This window comes from Felis catus, chromosome E1, assembly GCF_018350175.1.
Source record: "Felis catus isolate Fca126 chromosome E1, F.catus_Fca126_mat1.0, whole genome shotgun sequence".
NCBI lineage: Eukaryota > Metazoa > Chordata > Mammalia > Carnivora > Felidae > Felis > Felis catus.
Window position 1 is genome coordinate 49,833,518 of NC_058381.1, and position 19,497 is coordinate 49,853,014.

The 19,497-nt window shown below is 48.6% G+C and overlaps 1 protein-coding gene across 5 annotated transcripts in view; it reads left to right on the forward strand.

The window, feature by feature from the left end:
- Positions 1 to 19,497, forward strand: part of ARSG (arylsulfatase G) — a 109,091-nt gene that overhangs the window by 27,586 nt on the left and 62,008 nt on the right. For all 5 annotated transcript variants that reach the window (XM_023244620.2, XM_023244621.2, XM_023244622.2 and 2 more), the window contains exon 2: positions 12,359 to 13,093. In XM_023244620.2, coding sequence (XP_023100388.2) covers positions 12,876 to 13,093 — 218 coding nt within the window. In that variant the 5' untranslated portion in view covers positions 12,359 to 12,875. The remainder of the gene's footprint in view (positions 1 to 12,358; positions 13,094 to 19,497) is intronic.

Consider the following 19,497-nt stretch of genomic DNA (forward strand, 5'->3'; position numbering starts at 1 on the left):
GAAACTTCCTTGGAGGAACTCCAGCTAGATGTGTTGGGTTCATCTGGTGGTTTGTGGAGCCTCCCCCCACCTCACATCTAATGGTTTGAAGGCGAGGCAGGGCCCCGCTAATGGGAATGTGGGCTCCTGAGGGGGTTTGAAGTTTTGCCAAGGGGCCTGAAGCACAGAGGGTTTTCCTACAATCAGCTTCAGAACATGAGCTCTTTCCTAAAGCCCATTTGTGTGAGAACCCACTGTGGGGCAGGCCTGGTGCTCCGTTAGCCTTGCACGGCTGACTTCTCCTTCGTAACCAGAGCCAGGATCCCACTAGGGTGCACTTTTCCAGCTGAAAACGGCTCTGCGGTGAATATTGAAATACTGTGTCAGGGAGGCCTCTTTCGTCAAGTCAATATGTCCCATCCCCCAGTCCATCTCATAAAGATGCTTTTGCAATAGTAATAACTTGTCCAAATGCACAATGTTTTTTCTTTGATTATAAATGATCACTTATAGGAGTAATTATGATCCTCATTCGACCCAAAAGGGATTTTTTTTTTTTACACTTGAGGCATAAAACACAAAATTTCAATTTATATCCAAAGTCTGTGTTCAGAGACATAGGATAAGGTGATTAAGTACTTTTGAATCTATAAGTATATTGTGTTGATGTGGAATGAAAATACAGTTTTGAAAAAAAAAGGAAAAAAGAAATGATAGAAAGTTTCTGACCTCATGAGAAATGTTCTCATGTATTTTTTGTAATTTTTAAAGAAGTTTATTTATTTTGAGAGAGAGAGAAAGAGAGAGAATTCCAAGCAGGCCCATGCAGAGCCCGACGTGGGGCTCGAGCTCACGAAACTGTGAGATCACGACCTGAACCAAAATCAAGAGTCAGACGCTTAACCAAGGCACCGAGGTGCCTCATCAACTCATGTAATTTTTAAATGAATGGTGATGGTTTTCCGATGACTCTGACGTTTATATTACACCAGATACAGTTAAAAAGAGTGGTTTAAAATAGTTTTACTGTAAAAGTCAACATTTACAACATTTTTACATTGTAAATTGTAAATTACATGTAATTTACAACATTAATTTACAACATTACAACATTTACAGATACAACATTTACAGATACAAAACAATATCTTTTGCAGCTGTGATGAAACATTGGATGGAATTTAAAAACTGCACGAGGTTGGTATGGACTGAAAGTGTGTGGGCCCCTTATGCCCCCCCCACCCCCGCTAAATTCATATATTGAAGCCCTAACTTCCAATGCGATAGTTTTTAGAGATGGGTCTTTGGGAGGAATTAGGTTTGGACGGGGACTTGACGGTGGGGCCTTCAAAGAGGGAGAGAGAAAGGCCTTGGGAGGACACGGAGAGAAGGCAGCTGTCTGCAAACCAGGAAGAGAGCCCTAACCCCACCTTGTTGGCATCTTGATCCCAGACTTCCAGCCCCTAGAACTATGAGAAAATGAATTTCTACGGTTTAAGCCACGCAGTCTGTGGTATTTTGTTATGGCGGCCCAAGCTGACTGATACGGAGGGGATTTATTGTTTTCCAAATTCTCTTAGAGGTTACCCAAGCAAAAGAATTTGCAGGCCACTGAATATGATCTATGTTCGTAGGAGCACAAGCAGGATGTGGTCCCTGCCCTCATGGGTAAGTTCTCCCCGAAGAGATAGAACAAACCCGAGAGTCACCACAGCGAGCCCTGGGAGGCCAGGTAGGGGCTGTATAATTGAGAAGTACAGATGTAAAAATGCACGTGGGTGTGGGCTCTGGAGCCTGACCTTGAACCCCAGCTCTGTTCTCACTAGTGGTGTCACCTTACGGGGGCAAATTACTTAACCTCAGTCTACCTCAGACTGCTTATCTGTGAAGGGGGATAACAGTACTCACTGCATAGGGCGGTCACGTTGGGGGGCTTAGTGCTGTGGAGCTAGGTTAACTGAGTTAACGTGTGTAAGGGGCTTAGCAGCTTAGTGCTGTGCTTGGCTCACGATGGGTTTCCCTGACTCTTGGTGGGAGACCAGAGAGGCCTAGAACCAGGAAAGACCTTACAAGGACTGGCAAGGGGGGAGGGAGGAGGAAGGATAAACAGCAGGAGGTGCTGGGTTTGGGGATGGGAAGGTCACCTCCCCACCTTTGCCTCTGGTGATCTGGCCTCTATCACGGTTACCATTTAGTGCCTCGTTGATGATGTATCCCTGGGTGCGTCTCTTTAGCTCTGGAGTGAATTTTACCTGATTTCAACACTGACATTCATCCCTAGACGTCTCAGCCTTGATAGTTTATGGGTCCTATAGTTTTGTCATCCTCTCGAAACTCTCTCAAGCCTGTTGCAAGAGTACTGAACCCAAAACAAAAAATCAGAATTGCCAGAGCAAAGTGACTGTCATCCCATTGCTTTCAGGAATAAATCTATGTCCTGTCAAAAGTTGAAGACACAGATGTGGGTCACGAAATCTAATCGGCCATGCTGGAAAGCGTGTAGGACCACTGGGTTTGGCCCCGATTAAATCAGGCTTTCTGTGCACAGTTGTTGAGGGTGCCCCACCCATCATGTCGCTCAAGGCCAAGGAATAAAAACCTGCTTCCCCTGCTATGTTTCTGGCCTAAAGGGAGATGCTGGCTCTCCCCCCTTCTTGTCTAAACATGCTCAGCCTGTCCTGCTGCTCTCTGGAACAATACGCAGTGTTAAGCTTTGATTTTAACCCTTTCGGAGCAGTGCATCGGGTCATTTCCAGATGGCTAGGGGGTCGGGGACGGTGCATGGAAGCTGGAAGGCGGGTCTAGGCTGTGTTACGAACAGGGGGCCAGGAGGGGACCCTGGCCGTGGTTGTGGTCGGTGGAGGGTTCTGGCCCTCCTTAGGGGAGCCCACATGCTTAGCCGGGGTCCACGGTGGGACTGGGGACGGGGAGCGTCCATCCCACCTTCCCCCGGCCACTGGCTCTCCATCCAGGCTCTCATTACAGCCTACGCACGAGCCCTGATGAATGCAGTTGTTTCCTGGGCCACAGAACCACACCCCAGAGAATGTGGTCCCTCCTCTCCGAGTGTTTACTGTCTAGTTCAGAAGACAGGACACGTGTGATTGTTACCTAAAGCAGGATTTCAACAAGTGCGCTTTTATGAGGGAGGACCTCAGAGGAAGGGGAACTCAGAAAGGCCATGTGAGGTTAGGGAAGTGAAGAGACAGGGCCGAGCTCTGCGGGCGGGACAGAGCAGGCTTGGCCACAGTTGGATCCTGTGAGGTGCATTCATCCGGCCAGGATTGATCGAACTCCCTCCGGGCGAGGTACCAGGATCATGCAGTGCGTAAAATACATAGATATTCCTGCCCTTGTGTGCCTTACAGTCTAGACCTATGCACAGACTTACGGCTTTTCTTGCCGGAGCCCCAAGCCAAGGGCCTGGGGCAAATCATTCTTGTGGATGTTTCTGATTTTAACACGTAACTCACACTTGCCAACTTGCAGTTGGCATCCAAGGGGAGATTTCCCTCACATCCACTCTGCATCTCAACTTGGCCTCATACTGTTTAAACTGTCTAAAACCAGATTGGCTGCTAGGTAGGGTGTTCCAAAGGCCGTGACGACTGTCACCAGAGTCTGCCCAGGCAGAGGGACCTAACTCATAGCCAAAATGGCACAGACAACCAGCCGTGCAACTGTGTGACAAGGAACCGGAGTTTGGAGCTTCGAGTTCCCAAACCAGACGGACTCTTCGCTTTTCCCTGTGGCGTGGCTTGTGACCGTGGTGTTTGTGGCTCCAGGATCTACCCCCAGAGAATGCTGGCAAGTGGTTATGACAAAGACAGCCAATAGCTGCAGGGAGTCCGGATTTCACCATCGACACTCAGGACAGTTTTGCTTAATATTAATTTTAATAACGCTTTGGGCGTGTATAGTACTTTTTCAACGTGTTCTCATATTTGTTATCTCTTTATCCTCAACACAACAGACAGACAGAATAACGATAGCCAGTGTTTCTGAGCTGAGAGCAGGCACTTGTGTTTGATTGTTTCATCCTCCCATCATGTCTGAGGTGAGGAAAGTTTACCGTAGCTCTCTTTTTCAGGTAAGTGGGTAAACTGAGGCAAGGGGCAATTTTTTTTTTTTTTTTTTTTTTTTATACTTATCCAAGATCACACAGCTAGGAAATGACAATTCTGAATCCTGGACACACGTCCTTCCAAAAACAGGTCACCACATGCCCCAAATCAATTTCTCAAAAGGCAAATTTGCCGAGTGACCGCTTCGCTGGATTGAGCATTATCCCCCCAGGTTTTGGCTTTTCCCTCTCCTTCCTGTGCCTCTTCCTTAGCCTCAGAGGTTCTCGGTTGGAGCTTAGCTGGAATCTGTATCAGTTGGCTTGGGCTGCATAATAAAACACCGCAGACTGGGAGTCTTAAACAGCAGAACTTTATTTGTCACAGTTCTGGAGGCTGGGAAGTCTTTGATCAAGGTGCTGACCAATTGGATGCCTGGCGAGGGCTCTCTTCCTGGCTTGTAGAAGGCCACCTTCTTGCTGTGTCTTCACCTGTCAGAGAGAAAGACCAAGCTCTCTCTGGTCTCTTCTTAGTAGGACACTAGCCCCATCAGGAGGGCCCCATCCTCATGACCTCATCCAACCCTTATCACACTGTGGGGGGGGGGGGGGGTCAGGGCTTCAACATACCAGTTCTGGGAGGACACATTCCATCCATTACAGAATCTCACGTATTTCATCGTACAGGCAGAGCAAACCCAGGGAAAAGATAAATCTGCAGAAACACGAAAGCTGGCACATCCAAGTTGGTAGAAAATTCCCGATTCCCATGCAAAAGTGACACAGGGACACGTGAAAATGTGACAGGTGAAACCACTGGTCAGTTTTCGCGTGACAGGGAGAAGGCTAAGACGTAGGGGGTGGGCCTGCCCCAAAAAAGTCAAACCTGAATCACATTTCGCCGTTGGGTCTAGAAGTCAGTTAACAGGGGCTTGGGGGACATTTTAAATCACACCAGGGGGTGCAATCAGCCACGTCCAAAATTGAGAAAGTTTACAGGACAAACAACTGAATTTTGTTTATAAATATATGGCAGGGAAGGCAAAGGAGGAACTTACACATGAAAAGAGAAGAGACGTGTGAACCAAATGCAGTGTGTGGTGGAGTTTGTTTGGACCCTGGATCAGAATTTTTAAAAAATTATAAAAGTGTTTATATGTACGTATTTTATAAATAAAACATTGGTGAGACAGTGGATGACATTTAAACATTAATTGGAGTTCTGAGGATCCTAACAAATCATTGTTAATTTCAAAAAGTGGCTACTCATAGAATTGTAGTTCTATTTAAAAAGAATTCTTATCTTTTAGAGAAACACCTAGAAATAATATTGGAGGTGCCTGGGTGGCTCAGTCAGTTAAGCGTCCGACTCTTGGTTTCGGCTCGGGTCATGATCTCACGGTTCATGGGTTTGAGTCCCACATCAGGCTCTGCACTGGCAGCACAGAGCCTGTTTGGGATTCTCTCTCTCTCCCTCTATCTCTGCCCTACTCCCCCCACCCCCTCATGCTTTCTCTCTCTCTCTCTCAAAATAAATAAACTTCAAAAAAAGAAATCATGTTGGATGGAGTTACATGATATCTGAGGTTTGTTACAAAATAGTCTAGTGTATGTGAAGAACGAGAGAAAGGGAAATAGTAGGGGGGGTGGGGGGAACAGATGAGAACAGGCTGGCCGAGTGCTGATAACTGTCAAATCTAGATGCTGGGTAGGTGTGCACGAGTTTCTCAACTTTTGTATGTTTGACAACTTCCGTAAGGAAATGTTTAATAAATAATAAGTAAACGCTGCTTTGTAGAAAGCCCTTAAACGTTTAGCAAACAGGGAGTGCATTGAGGGAGTGGATTTCAGGTACTCGACCTTGAATCCTTTCTGTCTGACCGCATTTCTTGTGATATCAAGCGGAGGATAGAATTTTAAAGAAAAGATGTTATTCAGAGGCCCATCTACTTTCTCCGTTCTTCTGACATGTGTTCAAGGACCCAGATATAATTTCTGCAGGGCTACTGAGCTTTTAGAGGCATGGCATGAGGCCACCTCTGCTCTCCCAAATTGGCTCCTGCCACATGGCTTCCCTCTGTGACACTTCCAACAGGTGGTTCTAGCTAACGCTAGGCAGGATGTCATATGCCCCGTGTGGATGAGTGTCCTGGCGTTGTTGGGTCTGCAGAAGTAATACTCCCAACAATAGGGTCTGACTTACTCCAGTTATAAGATTAAATAAGTATTGGGGATATAATGTACAGCTCGAGGACTACAGTTAACCCTGCTGTCTGGTATATTTGAAAGTTGCTGAGAAAATAGATCCTAAAGATTCTTATCATGAGGAAAAAAACATCTCTCTCTCTCTCTCTCTTTTCCTGTATCCGTATGAAATGATGGGTATTAACTAAACTTGCTGCGACAATCATTTCATAATTTAGAAGCCACATCATCGTGTGCCTACCTGAAACTTATGCAGTGCTGTATGTCAATTACATGTTGATAGAACTGAAAGAAAAAGAAACAGGAAAAAAATTCCCTTTGCTTCTTCTGTTGAGCTAAGACAGAGACCCCCAGATACACTCTAAGAAAGCAATCTTTCTGATGTGGGGCAGCCCCGAACTGACATGTTAGGGCCTCAGGGCAAAGGAAGGGCCCCACGAGGGTGTTTAAAACCAATTTCTTTTTTTAATGTTTATTTATTTTTGAGAGTGAGACAGAGCGTGAGCAGGAGAAGGGCAGAGAGAGAGGGAGACACAGAATCCGAAGCAGGCTCCAGGCCCTGAGCTGTCAGCACAGAGCCCTACATAGGGCTCAAAGTCATGGAACCATGAGATCACGACCTGAGCTGAAGTCAGACGCTTAACCGACCGAGCTGCTTAGGCGCCCCTCCATGAGGATGTTTAGTGCACACAAACACTAAATAACCTGAATGACTGTTACCGAGGTAACTGGATTTTCCTGCCCACTTGGGCCTGGTTTTGGGTGAGGCAGAATTTAAGGAGGTGCTGAGGGTTAGAGTCCCATGGGCACAGGTGGGCCCCGAGATGTTGCTCCCCGGGCTCCGAGCCCGCCTTGCCTGAGCACTGTCTCTTACCCGGGCTCCCCTGGTCCAACGGACTCCTGACTTCTCAGCTTCTTTTCTTACCTGCCACCCTGCAGCACGGTGGTTTATTCTCAGCAGAGCAGGGGAGGAGTTCTGGTGTCCGTAAGTCAGAACTTAACGCTTCCCCCCTCTACTGTTTTTGCCGTGACTTCTTGGCTGCTGCTCACACGTGGCGGTCCTTGGCCCTCCTGGTTTCTCTGCCTGGCATTCCTTTCCGACACAACCTCCCAGAGCCGCACGGCTTCCTCCTCTACCTCCTGCAGAGAGAGCCTCACAGAAGGATCACCTTCTCCACGAGGTTTGTCCCTGACCTCTTTAGCTTTGCGCCTGCTCCCCCCACCCTCAGGAGCCGCGCGTCCCGCCTCGATGTTCTCGCCGGCACTTACATTTTACTCGTTTCATTTCTTCCCCCCACAAGACAGTAAGTGGCGTGAGGGCAGGGTTTGTTTTCGTGTGTGATCCTTTCTCTGCTGTACGCACAGTGCCGAGACTGAGACCCGTCACTCGGTCCATGTTTGCTGGATGGATGGCGAGACATGGGGCATCATTTCAGACTCCACGTGGGCAGCTGGTGCCCCAGGTCCCTCCTGGCCATCCCCCTGGGACTCTCGGCCCCAGCCAGCGCATGACCATGCTCTGATTTGGCAGGTAAAATAACAGTGCTCTACCGCCAGAGATCACACTAGCCCCCCCCCCCCACCCCACCCCCCCACCCCCCCCACCCCCTGGCGCCTTTGTCTTTTTTGGCCTCAACTCATCAGAAGCTTTGTCTCTGGAAAACCAACAGAGCCCTCTGCCAGGAAGGTCTGCCCGACCTTCTTGTTATTTCAGCTGTTTTCAAGGCCCTCCAGCAGGCTGCTTGGCCACAGGGAGGCCCTCAGGGAGCCAGGTCAGGTGACGGACTTCCAGCCCTGATATTCAGACACCGCTACACCGCAAAGCCCATCTTGAGGTCGCCTCATTCCATTCCATTCTCAGCCCTTCTGGCCGGCAGCTTGCCTGTGGTCATTGCACTGCTCACGAGCCCTGCTCGCTTTCCCACAAGCGAGCCCGGAACTTGAAGGGAGGCCAGACTTTGCAGACCCAGAAGCCTTGCTTTACGGTGGGGGTCGTGGAGGAAAACACAAGTCCCTGCAAAGCCCCTTGGCAACTCAAGTTCACTCTGTCGCTGCCTGAGGAACATTGAGGCACGGGCAGTGCTCATGCTTGTGCTCAGCAGGGGTCTATCCCAGTTTGTTCTGCTTGGATGGAGCAGGGGGGCCTTCCCTGTGGGGTCTGTTGAGGAAGGTGGTCAAGTTCCTTCCAGCCCCGTGGAAGAAGGACGGGATGCTCTATTTGCCGAAGACTCCCCTTTGCTTCCTTAGCCCATAGACATGCTCCTTGCCTGTGTCCACCCTCCCTTCGGAGAGGGGGGAGGGTGATGCATAAAGCAAGCTGGGGAAGCAACCTCAGATCAGCTCGGAGCCCGAGGATGCTTCCCCCAAGTTCATCGAGGTATAACAGACAAATAAACCTTGTTCGGGCTTACCGTATACAGTGTGATGTTTTGATGTGCGGATACAGTCTGAAACGATTTCCAAAAATCTAATAAACACATGCCTCACCTCACGCGGTTACGTACGTTTTAAATTTCTTGTGGTGCGACATTTAAGATCGACCCTCTTAGCGAATTTCAAGTATGCAACAGAGTATCATTAATCGCCATCGCTATGCTATACAATGGATCCCCCAAAGCTGTTCACCTTGCGTCACTGAAAGTTTGTCCTCTTTGACCAGTATCGTCCTATTTATCCCTCTACCCCCACCCCAGCCCCTGGCAACCACCATTCTACCCTTTGCTTCTATCTGTTTGACTTTTCTACATTTCGAATGGAAGCGAGACCACACGGCGTTTCTTTCGCCGTGTTTGTCTCGCTGCTGCCTGGCTTCTCTCACTCCGCATAATGTCTCCCAGGTTTAGAAGTTGTTGCTTCTTTTCCACAAGCCTTCTTTTTAAATTTTTTTTTTCAACGTTTATTTATTTTTGGGACAGAGAGAGACAGAGCATGAACGGGGGAGGGGCAGAGAGAGAGGGAGACACAGAATCGGAAACAGGCTCCAGGCTCCGAGCCATCAGCCCAGAGCCCGACGCGGGGCTCGAACTCACGGACCGCGAGATCGTGACCTGGCTGAAGTCGGACGCTTAACCGACTGTGCCACCCAGGCACCCCAAGCCCTCTTTTTAAAGGCTGAATAATATTCCATTGCGTGTATATTATATATGCAGTACATTTTCTTTTGTCATCCACCCACAGACACTTAGATTGTTTCCATATCTCGGCTGCTGTGAATAACGTTGCAGTAAACACTGGGTGCTGATCTCCCTTCATGATAGTGATTTCATTTCTCTGGATATATACCCCAGAAGTGGGATTGCTGGGTCATATGGTCATTCTAGTTTTAATTTTTTGAGGAAATGCCATCCTGTTTTCCATAAGGTCAGCTTGGGTCTTTTTTTTTTTTTTTTTTTTGTAATGTTTTTATTTACTTTTGAGACAGAGACAGAGCATGAGCAGGGGAGGGGCAGAGACAGAAAGAGACACAGAATCTGAAACAGGTTCCAGGCTCTGAGCTGTCAGCACAGAGCCCGACGTGGGGCTCGAACTCACGAACTGTGAGATGACCTGAGCCGAAGTCGGACGCTTAACCGACTGAGCCACCCAGGCGCCCCTGTCAGCTTGGGTCTTAATCAAAGTCCATGGCCTCGGGTCCATTCTTTGAATCTCCGGTTTGCCTTTTCACTGTAGTTTAAATAAATAAATAAATGGGGAAAAGATTAAATATCTCCCTGGAGGTATGGGCGTGAAGGATAATGCAATGGTGTACTGGCTAAATTAGCTTATTTCCATTCAGTGAAATTTTTAAGTACGAATGATTCTCTTTGGAAATCCTCAAAGGAATGTTTTATCGTGGAACTGTTAAGAAAAACAATCTGTTTATTTATGTTCCCACCTTAATTTTAGCTTTTTTCTTACGTGAATTTTTTTCCCCTGAAGTCCTTCGTGTTGGGTCATTCCAAAATGGATTACTGACGAAGAATGAGGCCACTCTAGAGTTCCAAGCTAAGTAGCTTTAAGAAGAAAAGCCTTCTATGATTGTTGCTCATGGTCAGAAGCCAGTAGAATGAGGCTGGGAATCTAGCAGCAGGTCAATAAGTGTTTGTTGGGCACCCTCCTTGTGCAAGAGCTCTTTCTTCTTCTAGAAAGGGAGAAGTCTTTGGGGCCTCAAGATCAACAAATATTGGTTGAATCTAATTGAGTTTGAAAGAATAACTCTCCTTTTGGAAAACAGAAGAATTCGCATTTCTGAACAATTGATTCATTGGCCTCCAGATGACCATGACTGTTTACTTAAACTTTCCCTTTTATTTTGGTTAAGTATGTATCTTCCCATCCTTTTGAGTTTATCTGGGTCTTCCAGAACTTACATATCTCCAACCCCATCCCCTCCCTGATCCACTTGGGTCGGCAGTTGGGGTGGCTGGCTGGCTCTGTACATTCTTTCCGCAAGGGCAGGGACACATAAGTGCGAATCACATCCACCATAACCCCAGCCCCGGCAGCATCTTTATGTATTACAAATTGGTTCTCTAGCTCTAACACTCCCAGTGGCTTGGGTGTCCAACATGCTTTCATTCGGTCCAGAAGTTCAAGTCTGTACCTCCTTAGTAGCCTCATAAATTTAGGGCTTTCAAGCGAAAGGGGGGTGATACGGTTTTTATTCTCTGGTTCCCATTTGCAAGTGGCAGTTGAAAATATAACCTTCAGTTCCTGTTTTTTCAAAGTTCAACCTGATATTTTGCTTTTGTGCTTGTCCACTGAAGCTGAATTCTCTCCAGTAGGTTAAGCATCTCCAGTGAGGTTAGTTTTCTTCTTGGACAAGAATCATGATGGTTTTTGTTTTGTTTTAGTTTTTTAACTTTACTTATTTATTTTGAGAGAGAGAAAGCACAAACAGAAGAGGGGCAGAGAGAAGGACAGGCAGAATCCCAAGCAGGGCAGAGCCCAATGTGGGGCTCGAACTCATGAACCATGAAATCATGACCTGAGCCAAGATCAAGAGTTGGATGCTTAACTGACTGAGCCACCCAGGCACCCCAGGATGTTTTTATTTCTGAGCATCTTGTTACTCAAGGTGTGATTTAAGGGCTCGGAACATAGGCGTCCCCTGGGAGCTGTATTTGATAAGTTCTATAGCTGATTTGTGTGTACATCTAAGTGTGAGAAACCCTGATTGAGCATGTCTTTAGAGTTTCTTATTAAAAATTACATTGTCGAGATATAAAGGGACAATTTCCATTAAATTTGTTTGAAATGTTTTCCTGACATTTTATGGTGAAAGATTTCCACTAGCAAAATCGAAAGTTCTACTGTTAAGTACACTTATATTCTCCACCTAGATAACACCATTAATATCTTTATGTTTCTTTTTTTCTCAAATTAATTTCCATCAAGAATTATAAAATTCAGGGGCGCCTGGGTGGCTCAGTCGGTTAAGTGTCTGACTTTGGCTCAGGTCAGGATCTCCCCGTTCCTGAGTTTGAGCCCCACATCAGGCTCTGAGCTGTCAGCACAGAGCCTGGAGCCTGTTTCGGATTCTGTGTCTCCCTCTCTGTCTCTGCCCCTCCTCCGCTCATGCACAAGTGCTCTCTCTCTCTCTCTCTCTCTCTCTCTCAAAAATAAATAAACATTAAAAAAAATTAAAAAAAAGAATTTTATAGAGATACATTAGTTGACAGCATGACTCTTAGAAAGAATCATGTCTTGGAAACGAAGGTTTCACTCTTCTAGAATTTTCAGTGGGTTTGATAAGGTCATAATTAGTTTGGGAATTTCTTGGGAATCAGAGAAGCATGGTGGGGTGAGAGTGGGGGAGCAACTGGGCTTTGGCAGAGTTGGGTGCTAGTCTTTGCCCGTCCCAGGGCCGTGGACCTCAGTGTTCCCATCCATACGGTGAATGGGTTGAGTGACACCATCTATAATGCCGTTACCAACCTTGTGATTGTAGGTCCATTGCAGATATTACTGTCATCATGATTTCTCAGGTGGGGAAACTGATGAACCAGTTGCATATTCGCATCAGAAGGAAAACATCTGTTGGCATGGAAAAGAGATTATTTCCTAAGCTACTGAGTAAAACACAGCTGCACTGGCAGTTTAACTCTGTTTTCTTGTCAATTTTTGTTCTTTCAGGAAACCTGACAGAAACATGAAGCCCTCCGCCATCTGGAACTGAGAAACCCATTCAAGGCTGACTGCGGCTTCTAGAACGTCCAGGTGTTCTGCAGATGTGAGAATTTATCCTGCTCTCACCAGCTGGAGTCCCGAACAGATGCAAAGCTTGTGCTGTGGCCCTAACGTCCCCGGGCACAGAGGGGTCGTTTTTTAAGTGGCCAAAGAGCCATCACTGACACGGGTATCTGATTGCCGCACGCGGCTGGTCGGCTCTCGGAGCTGCAGGGGGCAAACCAAATTCGAGGTTGCGAATTTCCTGACTGTCTTGAATTAGGATGCCAGGTGGGGGCCTCATTCCCGCAGCCCCAGCGTCCTTCTAGGCACCCCACCAACACGACCCCCACAACCAGTATCTCCTTGCAGACTCCACCACTGCTTCTCCAGAGACTCCCTGCACCTTAAGTGAGCAGAAGGAAGCTCTTGGAAAAATCCTCAGCCGTGGCCCACAGACAGTCATTGCCCTCCCCTGCCCACCATGGGCTGGCTTTTTCTAAAGGTTCTCTTCGTGGGGGTGACTTTCCTGGGCTGTCTTTATCCTCTCGTGGATTTTTGCGGCAGCGGGGACACAAGAGGCCAGAAGCCGAATTTTGTGATCATTTTGGCAGATGACATGGGGTGGGGTGACCTGGGAGCAAACTGGGCAGAAACGAAGGACACTGCCAACCTTGATGACATGGCTGCAGAAGGAATGAGGTGAGTCTTGAGGATGGCTGGCTCTTGGCCGCGGGAGGGGGCAGCATAAAGCACTTGAGCAATCGATGGCTCCGTGTGTGGATTTAGCGAATTGATTGATTCATTTGGTTTGAAGCCAGTGCGGCATCTGGAAGAAATCCATCCATTCATCTGTCTGATAACACTCAGGGTGTGTGGCGGGGAGGGGCAGGGGGCTGGGAGTACAGAGGTAAACAAGATACCTCTGGAGCCTGTAGTCTGGGGGAGGAGACAAGTTAAAAGGAGAGTAGGCATTGCGGTCTAGAACCTGAGCCTGCTTCAGGCAGTTTTGGAGTCTTCAGGGAGGGTGTGGAACCTAGCCTGGGGGCTCCAGAGAGAAGGTGACCTTTGAAGAGCGAGGAGTCGAGCACACGAAGTTGAGAGGACTTATCTGTGAGCAGATGGGACTTACTGGTACACGTCTTAGAGGAAGTTAACTCCAAGGGACCATAAAAGAGAAGGGCATGGGCATCTCAGTGGGTTGGGATGTTCATAATAAGCTCCTTGCCTGCTTGGAAAGAGAACATGTATTTGAGCGTTCAGAGTTTTATTTCATTTTATTAAAAAATTGTTAATTTTTTTTGTGAGAGAGAAAGAGAGAGAGAGAGAGAGAGAGAGACAGAGTGTGAGCAGGGGAGGGGCAGAGAGAGAGGGAGACACAGAAGCCAAAGCAGGCTCCAGGCTCCGAGCTGTCAGCACAGAGCCTGATGTGGGTCTGAACCCACAGACCTCGAGATCATGACCTGAGCCCAAAGTCGGGTCTCGACAGACTGAGCCAACCAGGTGCCCAGGGCATTCAGACTTTGCGTGTTCATCTTGGGCTGACAGCAGTCCGACTGTCCAGCTCAGATCCCACTTGTGCTACGTTAAACCCCTCTGTTCAGTTCAGTGGGAATCATTCCAGCTGACTGGTGAGGACAATGTGTGGGGCATCTGCACAGAATTTGAGCCACTTGTATCCTCGGGCCTGGAGCTTCCCCAGAGACACGGACCCTTGGGGTCCCTGCACCTGGTCTCACCCACTGCAGTCCATCCACCTCACCTCAGCCAAAGGGAAATTTCTAGAAACACTCGTCTGTTTCCAGTCCTTGATAGGCATTTTGTGGCCCCAGGGATACAATCCAAACTCTGGACAGCAGCTTCTAAGACCAGCCCGTCTTCCACACTGGCTTTCTGCGCGGCCCCTCTGTGCACCTGCTGCCTCCTTCTGTCTGGACCTTACCTGTGTGATTCCATCTTCCTGGTTTACTTTCCGCTTCATCTGGATCCCCAGTGCCTCATGAGGTCCTGGGGAAAGCTTTCTTGGATGCTGCATGGGTCCTCCGCCAGCTCCCTTGCTGCTCTGGTGGCGATCGCTTACCTGTGTCACCCCCTGTGTTGGGTTGAATAACATGCTCCCCCAATTCATGTTCACCTGGAACCTCAGCACAGGACCTCATTTGGAAACACGGACTTGGCAAATGTAATTGATTGTGGGCCTTAATGACACCACCCTCCACTGAGGGTGGGTCCCAAATCCAATGACTTGTGTCCTTACAAGAAGAGGAGGGGACACAGAGAGACACCCAGAAGAGGTGATGGGAAGACACGGGCAGGGAACAGTGTTGGGTCTGCAAGCTGAGAACTCCCGGGGCCACCGGCCACCACGAGAAGCCAGGCGGGGGCTCAGGACAGCTTCTCTTTGTGAGCCCCCATCTTGGTTTCAGACTTCCAGCCTCTTGAACCGTCACAGAACACATTCCCGTCATTTTCAGCCTCCAGTTTCTGGTCATTTGTGGCGGCCACAGGAAATTCATACACGCACCCCCCCCCCCCCCCCCCTTCTAGCTCTGGCCTTTGGGAAGAAAAATGCCTTTTCTCTTCTTCCTCTCTGGTATTCCTAGCACAGAGCACAGTGCCTGGTACATCGTAGACAGTTTAGAAATAATTGTTCATCAATGAATGGGCTTTAGAAGTTCAAGGTACCAGGGCACCTGGGTGGCTCAATTGGTTAAGCATCTGACTTCGGCTCAGGTCATGATCTCAGGGTTCGTGGGTTCGAGCCCTGTGTTGGGCTCTGGGCTGACAGCTCAGAGCCTGGAGCCTGCTTTGGATTCTGTTTCCCTCTCTCTCTCTCTGCCCCTCCCCTGCTTGCTCTCTGTCTCTGTCTCTCTCCAAAAAAAAAAATTAAAACAAAAAAGTTCAGGGCACCTGGGTGGCTCAGTCAGTTAAGGATCCGACTTCGGCTCAGGTCATGATCTTGCTTGCGGTTCGTGGGTTCGAGCCCCTCATCAGGCTCTGTGCTGACATCTCGGAGCCTGGAGCCTGCTTCCGATTCTGTGTCTCCCTCCCTCTGCCCCTCCCCCACTTGTGTTCAATCTCTCTCTCTCTCTCAAAAAGTAAATAAACATTTATAAAATTAACAAAAAAAAGAAGTTCAGGATATCTTGAAATGTCACCCCAAATTTTGCGTGTTGGATTTTTTTTTTTTCCTGGAGAGATTTAATCCATAGCATTTACCAGATTTCAAAGGGAACCAGATTGCCAAATCCTCAAGAGCTTCTGCTTTTAGTGGGTTTGTGGGGAAATATCTGGCCCCTTATTTGCATCGAGATTTCTGAGGCCTCGGCATTCTCCTTATGAGCTGTCACTGCAGGCATGCTGTCCTCCTGAGCAGAAACTAGATGCGAACACAGCTCGGCGGGCTCTCCTATTTTTTTCCTCCCTTTCTGAAAATACCCTCCCCATTTGAGCCTGGTGACAGGGGCCGAGCGGACGGCCCTCTGGCCCGACGTGGGCAGCTTTTCTGTCTGTGTCTTGTTGACAGGAAAGCAGGCTTCCTGTGAGGCCGCGGATTGATTCATCACTGGCTTCTCCCCCTGCCTACTCACGGCCAGTGGGGAACCATGACTTTCAGACAAGAAGCCCTATTGCCAAACAGGGTCTATGGGTGACTAGAGAAAGCCTCTTTTTTCCTTGGGGTATTGTTTGCTAGGACTCCCACAACAAATCACTATCAACTGTGTGGCTTAAAGCCACTCACATCTACTCTCTCACAGTTCAGAAGGCTAGAAGTCCTGAATCAACGTGACGGCAGGGCTGGTTCCTTCTGGAAGCTCTGGGGGAGCATGGGTTCCGTGCCTCCCTCCTCGCTTCTGGTGGCCGCAGGCGATCCTTGGCCTCCCCGGTTTGTGGTTGCGTCACTCCTTTCCCCGCCTCCACTGTTCCGCGGCACTCTCCCCACGTGCCTGTCTATATCCCCCTCTTCTCATGAGGCCACCAGCCACTGGCTCTCAGGCCCGTCCGAATCCAGTATGACCTCATCTCAACTTGATGACATCTGCAAAGGCCCTCTTTCCACATAAGGTCATATTCCCAAGTTCTAGACTGACATGAAATTTGTGGGGGGGGGGGGCGGGGGGGGATGCTTTTCCACCCAGAGCAGGGAGCTCAACTGCATAGATTTTTATCTCTGCTCCTAACATAGTCTGTAACGTAGCAGGTTTCCGATAAAAGATTGTTGCTTTGAAGCTTGAACATCCTGCTTAAGAAGTTGGGCTCTGGGGGCGCCTGGGTGGCTCAGTTGAGTGGGCGTCCAACTCTTGATTTTGGCTGCAGTCATGATCTCGCTGTTATAGGATCAGGATGGAACCCCGTGTTGGGCTCTGCACTGGGTGTGGAGACTGCTTGGGATTCTCTGACTCTCTCTGCCTCTCTCCCCTGCTTGTGCTCTCTCTCTCTCAAAAAAAAAAAAAAAAAAAAAAAGGAGGAGAGGAGAGGGGAGGGGAAGGGAAGGGAAGGGGTTAGCCTCTGGAGCCAGATGGCTTGGGTTCAAATCCCAACTCTACTACTTTCTGTCTGTATGACTCTGGACCCTCAGAGCTTTGCTTTCCTCTTCTGTTAATGGGGTGGCCACACCCACCTCATAGGATGGTGTAGGGATTAAATCAAGTCATCCAGGTAGGCAGTTAGCACAGAGCTTGGCACGCAATAGACATAGATAGATGTTAACTATGGTTATTTTTGGTATTGGGATTAGAAATAATATGCATTTGAATTGTTGATGTGAATTGGCTACCCTGCCTAGTGAACGGTCTAAATGATAAATCATGGAAGGAGTGGGTTCCAGAGACAAATAAGTCCCTGTTCATCTCTATGTGGATCGTATACACTGAGCCGACGTCTGTATTTGACTCAAAAACACAGCAGCTGTAGTAACAGCCAATGCGAGGCGCCAGGCTCTGCGCTTCACCCCATCTAATTCTGGCCACCACCTGATGTTTCTCTTCTGTCACAGGTGAGGAAGTCAAGGTCAAGCCACTTGCCCCCACTTGGCTGTCCTCTGGGGATCTGCTTGATTCTGTTCATTCCTAGACCACGTCCCCCAGGCAACACTTCAATGTCTCCGTAACATTTCCCTTCCAGCACACGCCAGTAGTGTTTTGTTTTGTTTTTCTTCCCACTTGGTTATGGTAGATGCGATTTGCCAAATTTGTGGACAGATTGGGCACCATTCACAACATAACTGTGATGTCATCATTGCTACAGAATGGCAGGGTTCCCTGGGGGCAGAGAGGCAGAACTGGTAGTGCCTCAACTTTGCTTCCTTTGCAGGTTTCCTAACTTCCATTTACGTAGAGGAAGATGAGGGACTGTGGCCTGAAACCCACCGTCGTAAGGTTTATAGAGGAACCATCTCGTTTATGGCAGCTCAGGTCAAAGAGCATCCTCGCCGCGTATCGCATAGGGGGAAACTGAGGCCCAGAGAGAAGTGACGCGTGTTTGACTATTTTAGCCGCTTTCTAACATGTGGGCGGTGGACTTTCTAGTTTGCAGACCCACCACGTTAAAAACAATGATAAATAATTTATTTGTGGGAAAGAAAAAGAAAAAAACCCAAAAAACAAAAAACGAACGTCACCAGAAAGCAGCAGACGTCTCTTTATCAGAGGACATTGCCGACTAGTGTTGAGTGACGGCCCATGTGTGCCCTGTGAGGCAGCTGGGCCCCCTGCACCTGTCAGTAGTTTCGGCAGACAATACCTTTTGCCCTTGACCTGGTGAGCTGGGCATTCCGTCACCGTCCCGTGCAAATCTGAGCCGAGCAGTACTGTTGAACGTTTGAAAGTCTAACGAGGATAAGGTAACCCCAGGAAAATGTTGGAATTCAAGGAAATGTTGGAATTCAAATGAAAAGGCCAGGGACTTAGTAATCAGCTAAAATGTAAACCTTTCAAACGGCTAGAGAAAGGGACCCCGAGGCAACTTGCATTGCCTTGTGGGCTAGAGGAAGGAATCACTCACACTTTAAAAAGGAGATAAAAAAATATATATATATTTCATCGGCCTCTCCTCCAGCTCTTCTGGCAGAGAGTTAACTCTGAAAATAAGCCGAATCGTTTAAATCAGTATGAGAACCCAGTGAATCACCTTGACCATGCATCACTAGCATGGTTCTCGCCTCACCGCAGGCCCCGCGGAAGGCCAGCGCTGGCTTCACCTTGTGATGGGCCAGCAACTATTTCTTGACAATCCTGAGAGTGAGCGGTAACTCGCCTCCGTCTTCCTGGCTGGTGACTTGATTCCAGCCCTGCCTTCGGGTGTCCAGACCCGGGTATGAGCACCTGCGCGGTCGTGACCTGTGCGTCTCTTGGGGGAAGTGGGCCCAGCCAGCAAAGCCCAGATAGTGGCCGCTCACTTGGCGGGTCTCCCGGGCTGGCTCAGAAGCGGGGTTGACAGAGCACGTACATTCACTTATGCAGATCGGCCTGCGGTCCTTTGCTTTTGCGCCTTGATCTTTCCCCCGCCCGCTTCAGTCCATCTCTGCCCCCTGTCTCACCTGAGTCGAGTCATTGCTGCTGCTGAGTAAAGACAGTGGCTTAGCTAGGAGTCAAAGATCAATATTCACCGCTGGAAGGTCAGGGGCTCCCAGGGGCTTCGGTCTGTTTCTAGAAAGGGCCTGGGTGAGGGATGAATTGATGTGTCAATTCAGTCAAACGCCTCGTGTGATTTCTGTTCTCGCACTGGCTTTTTGCAGACATTCATCATCCACGCTGTTATGTTTTGGGTCTTTCCCCGCCCCCCCGCACTCCTCCCCGCCAACTATCCTGCTGCCTTTGGGGTTTTGCAGCAATCCCAGGGAAGCCGAGAGCCAGGCTGGCACTCACAGCTGCAGGGGATGGTAATGAGGTCTTCATGAGAGCTAGGGTAGAAAGAACATTCTGAGTGAGACTTCTATTAATAAGAGAAAGATTCCAACCCCACCGTGTAATCCCTTCCAGCTTTATCCCCACCCCCCAAACAGTCATTCAGACCCTGGGTTGAGGAAGAAAACCTCTTGTCCTATGACCTTCGCCGCGAACTTCGAGAAATTTGCTCAGCGACACGAGACAGACAGTTTTATATCT